Consider the following 14,171-nt stretch of genomic DNA (forward strand, 5'->3'; position numbering starts at 1 on the left):
TTACTGTAACTAGAAATAACTTTTGATTATAGCTTATCTTGTCGCTGATTTATGGGCAAGGATTCAATTTGGTTAGAATATTTCCCTTCTTGGAGCGTCAGCCCTCTAGTCATAGTCACTATGGTGGCCTACTGTGCTATGGATCTCAACAAGCTCCTTCTCCCCGTGCTAATGCCTCTTCTTCAGGAGGAACCCATGTTGAAAGGCACAGTTTCAGATGCCAGCACCATGGCATAGCAGGAATGCCCTATGGGCCCCAGTTCAAGTTCTGGCAGCTCTAACTCTGCTCCAGTTTCTGGCTAAGGATCTTGGAAGGCAGCAGAGAAAGGCCCAAATGCTTCGGCCCTTGGACCCAGGTGGGAGGGCCAGAAAAAGATCCTGGCTCCTGGATTTGGACAGGTCAACTATCACTGTTGTGGCCATTTAGGGAGTGAGCCATTGGTTGGATGATCTCTCTGTAACTCTGCCTTTCAAATAGAAACAAATACATACTTAAATTTTGCTATGGAGAGTAAGAGACAGGTCTTTTCTCCTCTGCTTCATTCCTCAAGATGGATGCAAGGGCTAAAACTGGGCCAAGTGAATCTAGGGCCAGGAACTCCATACAGCCCCAAACAGGGTTGCAGGAGCCAACCATGTGAGCTGTCTTCTGGGTCTCCCCAAGAGCAGTAACAACTAGAAGTGGAGCCATGTCCAAGTGGTCACAGGCAGTAGTCTAATCCATCTTGCCACAATGCCAGTCCCCCCACGATATTAAAAGAAGACTAAGAAAGGGAACGCTAGATGACTGTCAAAACAGAGCAAGATAAGGAGGTGCAAAAGCCAACTCCCTGATTTGATCAGTGCATGAAGTGTATATATCGCCATCACTCATGACTCATGCAGAGTTTTTCCTAGCAGGTAGAACAAGGTGTCACTGTATCAACTGATGGGAGAAGTGGTTGCCATGATGATAGCTCACATAGTCTGGATCCCTGACCAGAACTAGAATAAAACCTGATATTAGTCCAAGATTAAGGAAAGGAGTGTTTTGCATGAAGCCCTAAATGATATATACTGTGGAACAATAATATCCAAGAAGAAAATCTCAGTGTTCCAGAATTGCAGCGGCATCTTTCAGTTTGTTCTGTTTATTATCAGTCTTAGAGTATCATAGTAGCAAATTTAATGTAGACATCTGCATTTATAGACACTTTTGATAAATAATACAGTGACGATATGGATACACTTGGCTGGTGCCAACCATGAGCAGTCATGAGTGTCCTGGAATTATCAGGAGCAAAGGATGGATTTTCCTGTTGGTGAGCCTCAGACACCTGTCCACACTGATAGCAGCAAAAAGGTATGCCTCGTTGAAGAAAGGATTAGAAACAGGCCTAGAAGCTTTGTTTTCCAAATCACTGACATGTGTCCAGGTTGGGTCTTGGCACTCAAGGCTGTTGCTGCCAGTGTGGTGCAGAGCCGTGTGAAGCAAGTCTTCCCCCACAGAGAGCAGAGGGGGTTCAGGGGGGACCCGGTCCCTACCCTGGGCAGCAGTGCATTCCAGAGCCGTGTGAAGCAGGCCTTCTCTATGGAGAGCAGAGGGGACTGGGGGCGGATCCTGCTCTCTGCCCTAAGCAACACAGGGAAACCTATGCAGAGGCTGAGCCCTGAACCTCATTGGACTTTGCCATGAAGAAGGTGGCTGCCACAGTGGTCTCCCCATCTGTTGGAGCTCCTTCCCAGGCTTGGGCCCTAAGCTAGCATAGGGTCCTCTCTGTGTGACCTTTGCTTGATTTCTACCTCCTCGTTAGCTAACATTCAGGCACTTCTGTGGCCTTCTCTCAAGCATTCTTGTCTCATCTGGAGCATGCCCTATTGTCATCTTTGGATTCATTCCCTGGCAGAGAAAGAACCTTCTCACTGGATTTCCTGACATCTATATCTGCTCTATGGGCTCCCCCGCTGCTCCAGGTATACCACAGAGAGACACCTGACTTGACCTTGGCAGCTGCACAGCTGCCTCACTGAAGCCACGGTGTGTGGGAAGAACAGAAGAGCAGCTGTGTGTACCTCCCTCAGATAATCTGGGTTCTCTGCCCTGAGTGGCATGCATAATGCCCAAGAACAGCAGTAAGGAAGCCATTTGCAAATGGCTGACTGGGATATGGCCAGACACCAAGTCCTCCAAGGAGCAGGGATGTGGCCTGCTGTACCTCTGTGGGCTCAGGGTCCAGTCAGTAGTCAGCATGTACACAACACAGTGAGCGCCCACAGAGAGGCAAGAAGCAAATGCAGCAGCCTGGGTCAGCCAAGGAGTCAGCTCTGTTGGAAAAGGTTGAAATCTGGGAAGGAATCCTGAAAATAACAAAGAGAAAATAGGAGAGGGGGAGAGGGAAGACTCGCAGCACCGAACCTGCAGGACCACCTGGGCAGTCCTCCGCAGTCCCCTGTGCACTGGATGACCTGGGCAGTCCTCCGCAGTCCCCTGTGCACTGGATGACCTGGGCAGTCCTCCTCAGTCTTCAGTGCACTGGATGACCTGGGCAGTCCTCCTCAGTCCCCTGTGCACTGGATGACCTGGGCAGTCCTCCGCAGTCCCCTGTGCACTGGATGACCTGGGCAGTCCTCCGCAGTCCCCTGTGCGCTGGATGACCTGGGCAGTCCTCCGCAGTCCCCTGTGCACTGGATGACCTGGGCAGTCCTCCTCAGTCTTCAGTGCACTGGATGACCTGGGCAGTCCTCCACAGTCCCCTGTGCACAGGACACCGAGCTCACAGTTGGGCCCTGTGCAGGACAGCCTGGGGAGTCCTCTTCCGTCACTATGGAAAGACCACAGGGGCCAATAAGAAATTTTGCTGGGGTCCAGGGAGGCGGTTGGAGTTGTCATAGAAATCTTACACTCATATGCTCAGAAAGTTGACTTTCTTCTCTAATGTCGTAGTTCTGCCGAAATATTTTCAAGAAGGGGATGTGTTGTGATTTGGGTCGGTCTTCACTACACTGATTTCTTCTCTACAAACATCCCTCCCAGGCACTCATGCAGTTTGGAGCTCACGTTGCCAGGGGCAACCCCTCAGACACAGTTGAAATCCTTCCCTGACAAAGCAGCAGGCAACAGGCATCAGAAGGAGGCCCAAGCTTCAGAACCTTGCAGCTGCAGGCGGGGTGCTGCATCAGGACGCTCTGAGAACAAAGTTGTCCATCTGAGCAGGGAGCGCCAATGACTGAAGGCAGAGGAGAACTCGTGGGTGGGAAATTCATTTTTGCGGAAACGTGTAGACAATGCAAGACTGCATAGAGAAAGTGATCAATAATGGGATTGGACCAAGTCACCAGAAAAGCTGAGCAGGGCTCTTGGCGTCGCCTCTCGGGGCTGTGCAGAGTGCGCTGGGTCAAGGAGGGAGCTGTTGTCCAGCAGAGAAGAACACTTAGATGGAATTTCTAGAAGTCAGAGTGGCCACATTCAAGTCCTAGCTCGAGATCCCTGGTAGACAGAAGGCCACAGCTCACGAAGTTAAGTCCCTGCTGCCATGCATGGGACCTAGATCTCATTCCCAGTGCCTGATTCTGGCCATGTCCAGTCGTGGCTGTTAAGATTACTTGTAAATAGAATCAGTAGATGAAAGACCTACCTCTGCCTTCCAAATAGCAATTAAAATAAAATTGTAAAAAGATTAGTCTGCAAATACTGGTAAGTGTATGAGTATGAGTATATATGGAAGCCCCGCCCACAACAACACAAGAATATCAAATTAAGCAATTCAAACAATTGAGAACTTCAATTCTTTCTAAGGATTGCATAAACTTTTGCTTTTGCTAGAAGTAAATGTAGGACGCATGGGAATCTTGAAGTCACAGTGCCCTCTTCTGAACAAGACTGAGCAGGCCAGTTGAGTTGGCTTGCTCCAAGTACTTGCACCATCAAGTTTTGGTCTCTATCTATACTGTGTTTTTTCAAGTAGCCACCCTCATTCATGCTTTCCCCATGTGTGACATCAGGGTTTGGACGTACAGTTCTAACATGTTGATAGCAGTCTTTATTGGTGGCTCACACTTGCACTTATGTAACTTGAAAAACGTGGAGTCAGCGTTGTGGGCAATTCTCCAGGACACCTTTGGGAACGCTGAAGGCCTTTGAGTCTTGCTCCAACATTAGGCCAACTTGCTTCTGTGTAGGACACCATAGCAGCAGTGGGTGGTGAACCTTGTTAACTCTGACGGTGAGAAAACTGGAAAGTATTAACGTTATCAAGACAGAACTTCAGTGAGCAACCCTAAGGAGACTAAAGCATTTCATACATGTATCACCTTGTCAGTTTGGGTGAAAGTCAAATGAGAGATACACTAATTTTCTTGTGCTTTGTGGACTCAATCTAGATCGTGCAGGGTGAGTGTTACATCCACACTGCCCTGTTCACTCAAACTCAGCTATAGTAATCTAATCGAGCATATAACAAGGAAGGTCTTTGAAATACCATGCTCTTGCTTCAGTGTTATTCACATTATAATAAAATCAGCTCACTGTGGATAGAAACTTCATTTCTGTCAGGATTCCTAGCCTTACTTTAGACATTGAGAATTCTGGCAATAGAGCTAAAAGATATTGAAGCTTTCTTACAAGAACATGAGCAGCAATGAAAAAAGAGCCGTATGTGTGTGTTCAAACAGACCTTTCTGCTGCAGGAAGCTCAGAATGTGCATGAGGGAAACTGAACCGACTGAGTTTAGGTCCAGAATTTGCCTTCCCCCTGCGCTTCATCAGTGTTGGGCTCAGTGTGTAGTGACCTGCCAAGTTGGCCCACAATCTCATCATGAGAGAAAAAGGCTGAAGACCAGGGCCTTGTGGCCAGTCGCTCAGCTGTCACCAGTCCATGCTACATAAATCCACATAAAGTAGCAGGTCTCAGCCATGTAGTCCTTCTAGGGAAAGGATTTCAAACCATGACACAAACACTGTTGCGATTGGACACAGTTAAGGTTTGGCTTGTAGCTTTAAATGGATACTGAGCATTTTAAATCCTGACAATTGAAACTGAGCACCCTGACATCAAAAAGCTCAATGCGTGACACATTCATCCTTAGCTGCTGCTTTCCCACCAGACATGAGATGCGGAGTGATGTGAACCAATACCTGCCTAACAAACCCTGGGCATGAAAAAACACCTTCCAGCTGGCCCATGTGCCTGTGGAGTTCCAGGGTAGTAAGGCTTGGAGCTCCTCAGGTTTCTGCCAGACATGTGAGCGAGACACTGACACCTCATCAACTCCAGAAACATCGTGTTGAACCTAGAACTGTCAGTCGGAATGCAGAATTATGGAGCACACTACTGCACATGAGTAAGTGTGCAGCTGTGTCATCTCTTTTAAACACTTGATACAGTGTGGTGGTTTGTTCGTGGCCACAGCTTCCAACTCATTTAAACAACTGTGGAACAAAAATACTTGAAAATAATTGAGACTGAGTAAACACCTATGAATTGTTTTGTGATCTAAGAGCTGTTCATGCCAAGCAGGGACACGGCAAATCCCATATTAGAAAAAGAAATAGGAAATTTCATCTGATGCCAAGCCACATGCAGAGTGGACTGGATATTCCAAACAACTCCACAGAGATGGAACTGATTTCTGGAGATTAGTGCACTCCTCTACTAAGACATGACGTCAGTGCATTTCAAAGTCCCTCTTTCTTTTCATAGATCTTGTAAATGTTCCTCTTCTTTCACTTTGTAAAAAAGGCTTGGTTGTGAAACCTGGATATTGGATGCCGGAAATACTGCATGTTAACCTGAGTATGATGCCTAGTTTGATTGCAGTTCGGGTGAATGGGATTTCTAAGCGCTGAATCACAGAGAGCAGAAACTTTGTCATTTGCCTATTTCTTTCTTGAGTATGATTTCCTTTTGAGTACCTAATGAAAAGGCAGACAACATTCCTAGAAGAACTCATGGTGGGTCACACCTGTTAAAGCCTTCACGCCATCAGGGAAACATGCAATGCTGTGTTTGGTAGGGATAGGACTCTGAATGGCTTTGGTGTTGACAGCCAGTAACAAGCTGCCATAGCTGGAAGCATCTGAACATGAAACCTGTCAGTAACACAGCTTCACCTTGGGCAGAGCACAGAGCGTTTGCCCTGTTGGCTGACAAGCTGTCCTTTTTGTCTCCTACAGGCTCACGGGCATGAACCTTCCATCTCCCGTTATCAGTAGCAAGAACTGGTTACGGCTGCACTTCACGTCTGACAGCAATCACCGACGCAAAGGGTTCAATGCTCAGTTTCAAGGTAGGATGTTCCCTCGTACGTCGCTGAAAATATTCTGTTCTTCCTAACTCAGAGGCCTCAGCATGTTGCTCAGCAAGACAAAGAGATGAGATGAGCTTGGTAACCTGTCCTATCTCTCTTATGAGCAGTTTAGTTGGGAAATTATACTGGCAACAACTGGCAACTTACTGGCAAGGCCCGTTCCTAATACTGTGCATCATACGTTCTTTTTCTTGCTAAGCTTGAATAAATGTATATTAGAATTAATCCCACTTTATACCTAGCCAGTAAATACCCATAGGTATCCAGTCAATGTCTTTATTTAGACAAAAAAACCTATAACATGAAAATACACAAATGTATATTTACATTTAGCCCTAAATCATCTTCACATCATATAAATCCAGCCACCTGATTTAGCCATTTATACACAGTACACCTTTAAGATAGCTGACAAAAATGGAGCATCTGAAACCATGGGCATATAGTTGAAGTCTGAACTGTTCTCTTTGTAGATCATGTTTGCCACTGGATAGCATTTCATCTTTTCCTGTGCTTACTAATCATCTAGTCTCATTGATATCATGATAGAATTCAGTTTACAAAACAACTCACTGAAAGCATTCAGTTGCATTTACAAATAAAGATGACATGAATACAAGATAATACAACTAAAGATAACCCTTCCTGAACAACCTACCTCATCAAGAGAAGTGTGAAAATGCCCCCCCAAGTTTGGACTTTGAGAATATGGTTTCATTAGAGATGCAATTCCCCTAATGCTGGTCACCTGCCCATCAGGATGGCACACACTGTTCTGGAAATCCCAAACGGGGCAGGGTAGTAACCCTCTGCTCATGGAACCAGCAGGTGAGAAGGGCAGATAAATAGCCCTATGGAAGGCACCATGCAAAGGGAAACTACTGCTAGAGATGTCAGTGACAAGCTGGCATGAATATCTTTTATCTTTCACCTCTAAAAACACATAGCACCTTAATTGTGTCATTTTTGGACAACAAATAGAAAAAGAAAACACATTTTTCCCACAGGAATGCAATACAAGGCCAGGAATGGTATGCCAAGGAGGACGAGGTCACTGGCTGTCCAGTGCCTGGTCACATACAGCCACACAGTATGGCCTGACCCAGAATTCAGGGACAGATTCTTGCCAACAAAACATGTGTGGTTCCTCAGCATGAACGGGGTCTAGCTCACTGTGCCGGCATTGCTGCAAGATGTTACCTAGTTCTCCATCGCCCTGAAGTCACAGAGTGGGGAACGAAGCCATTGTACCCTCACTTAGCTTCAGTCTGCGTCTCATTTAAGTCAAGGCTGCTCGCTGACATTAGCTCAAACAAAGGACAGAAGGGAGAGTTAGATGAGAGGCAGGGTCCCATAGGGGCAACGTGGGTGGGAAGGACCTATAGTCTGGGGAAAATGTTGAGGTTTCTCTGTATTAATCTGGGCTTTTGCATTTGTCATCCGTGATTTTAAAATACAAGGCATTAGTAGACAGAATAACAGTAAACTGGTCCTGTTATATTTTGAGAGTTATCTTTAAAGTTTTAGCTGAACTTAAACTCATTAATTGATGGATGTATGGGCTAAAAATAAATATTTGTTTCATCTATGAAACCTAATCAATGCATTTTTTCATTTAATTTATGATGGGAGAAAGGTTATATATGGAATATTAAATTATAAATGACCCAACAAGAAACATTTCAGTAGATAATTGCAGTGTCTGTGCCAACCATTGATTTCCAGCAAAAATATGCTTTTTATGTAATTTAAAATCTATATAGAACTAAAATATCACAGATAATTGAAATAGGTAAGATACATTTAATATATTTGATTAAAATTTTATGATGTGTATATATTTTATAAAGATGCATACGTATGTGCATATGTGTGTATAGCAATAATTAATAGAATGATCTTTACTTAACTTCAAAGAAATAAAATATAAGGAGACCAAAGCCAGGCTTCCAGCTGTCCTGGGACTGACCATGAGGACAGGGAGGGAGGAAGTCGCCCTCCCTTTCAGTAGCACACGCTCCTCTTTCAGCAGGGGCAGTCATGGCGAAGACTCCAACTGGACAAAGCTCTGGCTTCAGGACTGGATGCCACCCTTTGACAAAGGAGCTGTCCTCACAGACAGCCTCCTGGGGAGAAGGGAAACAGCCCACAGGGCACTAGAGAGCCTGTGACACAGCACCCAGAGGTGCTGGGCTCACCCTGGCGCTGTGGAAGGCAGAGGTGGTCCTGACACCTTGTCCTCACAGACAGCCTCCCGGGGAGAAGGGAAACAGCCCACAGGGCACTAGAGAGCCTGTGACACAGCACCCAGAGGTGCTGGGCTCACCCTGGCGCTGTGGAAGGCAGAGGTGGTCCTGACACCTTGTCCTCACAGACAGCCTCCCGGGGAGAAGGGAAACAGCCCACAGGGCACTAGAGAGCCTGTGACACAGCACCCAGAGGTGCTGGGCTCACCCTGGGGCTGTGGAGGGCAGAGGTGGCCCTGACACCTTGTCTTCACAGACAGCCTTCCTGCAGGGTGATGGGAAACAGTCCAGAGGGCACTGGAGAGCCTGTGAGAGGTCGGGTTCACCCTGGGGCTCTAGAGGGATGAGCTGTCCCACTTTCTTGCAGGATAGCCTCCACATGGCCACAGTTACTGTCTCTGGAATGCACATGAGGGCGCTGTGGGAGACAAAGCACAGCGAGCTGCCTTGCTATCCAACAGGCCAGGGCTTTGTTAGCTCAATCAAATAGCCCCTGCCCTAGAATATTCCTCGCTCTTTTCCTTATTGCTTTACACTTTCACCTCCAGATTCTTCATTCCCTGGACAGCTAACAGAGTCTTCCTGGCCCTTCACATCTCCACTCATGTCTCCAAGTCCTGTCAGCAGCAGTGGCAAGGAAAACTGCTCTGTGGCTGCCACTCCTCAAAGACATTCACTTTGAAATTAGCCCGGTGCTAGGAACAAAAAAGTGGCAATGCAATAGAAACCACTTGATGTATTTGCAGTATCTTTCGTGTGGTTTCAGCTCTTGTTGAATGATAGATTTATATAGGGCACATTATTTCTTTAAATCAGCTGAAAATTGAGCCCATTCTTTATATGTTGCCTCCATCGTTAATTATAATTAGAGAAGTGCCTTGTTAGCATGATCCATCATCTAGACGTATTCGAAGTCTACAAGATGAATTTCTAAACATACATTAATCTTAAAAATGTGAAGGCTTCTCTACTCTGTGAGCAGGTTGGTGCTGGGATCCCATTTGACATGGGTTTAGTGGCTACTTATAAGAACACAATTTCACAAAATGAAATTCCAATTGATTTCTGTAACTGATAAATCATTCTGAAAGAAAGTGTTTGTGATAAGATTCCAGTTTACATAGGGAACACCCCTTCCCATAAATCAGGCAAAAATCAAAGCCCAGCTTGGAAGCTTGTGTTGACGTAATCATTAGCTTGCTTTTTAGGTTACAGTTCCATCCAAGGGCTGACTTTCTATTTTTACTTAAATAAAGATGTTTATATTTATGGAATGAACACTTTGATGTTACTAAACTGTATTTAAGGGGACTGAGAGCTTCCTGTCCCCAGATTAAGTCTAATTTGGATGAATGTTCTTCATTCTCTGAGTCCCACATTTTCTGTGACATGTGGCGCAGGTGCCTGAGCTCTCCCTGTGGCAGCAACGGCCCCAGGAGACAGTGATGATGGGCTTTGTCTGGGGCAGTAGAAATGCTGCCCCAGCACCTGGACTAGTGTCTGGTGCCTACAGCATGTGCAGTTCCTATTGACTCACAAGTGGAGGACACCACACATCCCCCTCCTCCCTGCCCCACCCCATTCTGCAGAGCCAGCCGCGTCTGTTGGGCACCCCACTTTTTAATAACAGACATCATCACCTCTCCTTGGCCCACGGAATTCACACTAGATATTGACACAATTTTTAGAACTGCCAAATGTTCAAAACAAAATTCAATTTCAAGAAACATAAATTGGTCTTAGTATTGTAGCACAGCGGATTAAGCCACTGCTTACAGAGCTGATGTCTTATATGGATGCTGATTTATGAACTGGCTGCTCCAATTCCAATCCAGCTGCCTGCTAATGCACTTGGAGGAAACAGTGCAAACATGGCCTAAGGGCTTGGGACCCTGAACTCTTGTGGGAGACCTGGGAGAAGTTTCAGCTCAGCTCCAGCCATAGTGGCTTTTTGGGAAATTAACCAATGGATGGAAGAATAAATTCTGTCTTTCTGTAACTTTCTCTCTCTCTCTCTCTCTCTCTCTCTCTCTCTCTATATATATATATATATATATATATATATATATATACACACACACACACGTATATACATCAGAAACACAATATCACTTTTCCAAAACAGCTACATTATTGTCTTTCAGAACAAGTTTGCCGCCACTTGCTTACCCCAGTACTTTTGCTATTTTGGATAAGAAGCCCTGCTATGTGTCCCAACTGTCTGAGTTTTGCCTCAGATTTTCATTAAGGGCTTCTTCTAAGCCAACAACATTTGGGCCATGTGTGTCTGGCTGCCTTACACTGTAAAAGCAATGTGATCCATCTCCCTGCACCGGTCCAGCTCTCTAACAGCGTTAAAGCCAACGTCCTGTGTGCTGTGGCAGCAGCCCCTGCCCTAGGGTGTAAGAGCTCTCACCTGTGCTGTAAGCCTTCATGCCTGGTGCCCCAGCTTCAAAGAGAGAGAAAGAAATCAAAATGACTATTCTCCCTATGGCTAATGGAAGTGTCAGGTGAAAACCTCTCTAGGAAAATACTCCGATCCCAAGCTGCCATCAGCATCCTTCAAACCCAGAACTGAAACTCCAGCTGCGTGTCTGGGAGGTTAGGTGTGTATGAGTAAGGAGTTTGTCCACTACTGGACATTACTTGAATGCTTATCAATGGAGAATTAATTAGAGAAATAAGCCGTGGTCAAACAATAGAAGACTGCAGAGGCGAGAACAAGGATGAACTGGTCCCACAGCCAGCAATGTGGGAGAATAGTAGAGATGGAACCCCAAACAAAAGGAACCAGATGTGGAGATGCCTATCCTGTATGACTCATGTTTGTGAAGGCCGAGGACCTGAACGACTGTGTAGTTGTATGACAGAGCATTGTGCTGCTCCCTCTCGCTCGCTGTGTGGGAGAGAGAGAGAGAGAGCGAGCGAGTGCGAGCGAGCGAGAGCGCTACAACATGGAAGTTTTTTCAACGACATGTAACCATCTCCTGAAAAAAAGGACATTTTAAAACACCCTTTACGCAAATACTGCCAGACGGGAGTGTCTGTAGACCCCCTCCAAAATGCCATGGCACTGTGGAATGTGGAGACCGGAAGCTTCCTCTCTCTACCAGAAAATGGAGTCACGAGCAACCCAGCCAACAGCATTCTGCCGTGAGAGGCAGGGACATCTGCCTCTCATTCAGTGTCGCCAGTCTCCTCGACTGCCCACCGCTGGACCCCAGTGGTGCCACCATCTTCGGCAAGAGCTTCTGCCTTTGAGGGCAACCACATGTTTTGCAAAATGGAAGGCGCAGTGGTTTAAAACAGTTGTCATTCACAGTCACAAGTGTGTCAGTCAGGTGCCCAAGCAGAAACCAGAAAACAGCTGTGGAAGTAAGGGTGGGTGGGTCTTGGCTAAAGCAATGTGATGGTCGGGAAGCACGGAGGCACGAGTCCCCTCTGGCTGGTATGTGCATGCAGGCATCTGTCCTGGACAATCTGTGCACAGGCTTGTAGTAGCATGTTCTCATTTGGGGGACAGATATGAAGTGAAGATGGTAGGCAGCATGAGAGTCGAGGGTGGAGCTGAGGAGTTCGAAATGTGTGCTAGTTGCAAAGAGGAAGTCTGAGGGTCCCTTACAGATGTGCCCTTACATGTTGCTCAGACACGCCAAGCATGAGGAAGCCGCTGTGCAGGCCGGGGCCCAGCTCTCACTGCTGTGAGCTGACACTTGCCGTTCCAAAATTACAGCATGCCCTGAGTGGTAGGAGAGTGGACGCAGGTTGAAAGTAGAGAATCTTGGTTCAAATAAAGTGATGAATGGACAATTTGAGGCCCATGGTCCTGGATTAAGCCCCAGCTTAACTGTTAGCCTCAGTTTTCTGTCCTGTAAAATGGGAAGCAAGGATCACTAATGCGCAGAGCATCATTGCCCCCAGGTACAATATGTACAGCATCTACACAGTGCCCAGGACAGAACTGTGGTGCATCTAGTAAACCCAGATCTTCAATCTTCTCATTGAGGAAACACGATTTCTCATTGGTTGATTTCCTAGAGCAGGACAAGCATGGTGTCAGGGAGTCAGGATAGTTACTGCTGCGGCGGAGGTATTTCAGCTGAGAAGCTCGGGCACAAATGTCAAGTCGCAGAGAGCCCTGTGTGTTGATGAAGCTCTGAGGAGGATGAGGAGGAGAGGGATGAGAGAGGCGAGCCAGGGCAGCTGCGTGTACTCGGAGTTGATGCAGGAATTCCAGATGGGATGTGAAATAGCATGATGCTTGGATTCCTGTCTGCACACGCCGTGAGCTGCTCCACAGACTGTCACTCTGACACCCTCTGTGAAGTCACAGGCAGTCCTCCTGACTCGGAATCCCCCTCTCTAGTTTCACATACCTGACCCCACCCCAGGAGCCACACTCTGCTCCACAGGGCTGAGGTCCTATCTGAATCAAGACTGTGAATTGGTTCACGGCACCCAGCGGTAGTTGCCTGCAGGGCTGCTCTGTGGCTCAGAGGACAAACTGGGTGCCCTCTTGGGCCACACTGTGTCTGGTCCAGGCTCGCTGCTGCCCTGCATTGCCCAGGCACCCTACGTACCTTTGGTCTGGGAGGGAAATGAGGTCTGGTATTTTGGGGGAAACGGCTTCTCAATGTATTAAGTAACCGTGGAGTTAAAACTGTATTTTGAAGCACTTTTAGCATCTACTAAGAATTAGATTTAGAGAATGTGGTTACATTTTAGTAGCAATTATTTTGAGTAGACTTTGAGAGTAATTTATTAGTTCATGTTGAAGTAAGAATTTTTCTTTTTTGCCAAAAAGGACTTATTTGCTTATCTGAAAGGCAGTAAGTGGAGAGAGAGAAATCTTCCATAATCTTACATCCATTGGTTATTCCCAAGTTGACTGCAACAGCGGGAGCTGGGCCATTCCTATGCCAGGAGTCAGGAGCGTCTTCCAGGTTCCCCATGGTGGTGAGGGGCCCAACCATTTCAGGTGCCCACTCTTGCTTTTCCAGAACATCAGCAGGGAGATAGACAGGAAGCAGAGCAGCCAAGACTGGAACCACTTCTCCTAAGAGGTGCCAGTGCCTTCCCCAGTAGGCTGCTGCCCTGGCCTGGAGAATATATTTCTTTAGAAAAATCTTCCTGATTAGAGAAGTGAAAGTAACAAGGTAATTTTACCGTAGGCTAATGCTATAAATAAAATTGTAGGCCCTGATGCACATCTGACTTCAGCCTTTATATTTCTGTGTATTGATCTAATTATTAAAAAGTTATAAGTTTGCATTAATAATATAACAAAAAATGATTACTTATATACAATATAAAACTACTTTAGCTTATCTTTCCTTCTGCTAAGGATGACATAAGACAACCTGGAACATTGTCATCCTGTAAATCAGAACTGTTTAAAATTGTTGATGTTTAGCAGCAACAGGGAGATGCTAGGTTCTTAGCCTTCAAGAGCTGAACCTCCCAGGAGGATTGCCACTCACCAGGTAACCTGGCTTTGTATGATGTGCATTTGTGCATTTGAATAAAACTGAGGCAGAAGCCACTCTGTCTCACTTTATCCATTCATAACACTGTCACTGGACACGCCCATCGTCTTGCAGGCCCAGTCATCAGCCATGCGCACAAACTTGCAGGCACAGA

The 14,171-nt window shown here is 46.3% G+C and overlaps 1 protein-coding gene across 1 annotated transcript in view; it reads left to right on the forward strand.

The window, feature by feature from the left end:
• The window catches only part of CSMD1 (CUB and Sushi multiple domains 1), a 652,915-nt gene that overhangs the window by 8,162 nt on the left and 630,582 nt on the right, over positions 1 to 14,171 (forward strand). The window contains exon 2 of the mRNA XM_058666667.1: positions 6,152 to 6,264. Coding sequence (XP_058522650.1) covers positions 6,152 to 6,264 — 113 coding nt within the window. The remainder of the gene's footprint in view (positions 1 to 6,151; positions 6,265 to 14,171) is intronic.

The sequence above is a fragment of the Ochotona princeps genome, chromosome 7 (assembly GCF_030435755.1).
Source record: "Ochotona princeps isolate mOchPri1 chromosome 7, mOchPri1.hap1, whole genome shotgun sequence".
Taxonomy (NCBI): Eukaryota; Metazoa; Chordata; class Mammalia; order Lagomorpha; family Ochotonidae; genus Ochotona; species Ochotona princeps.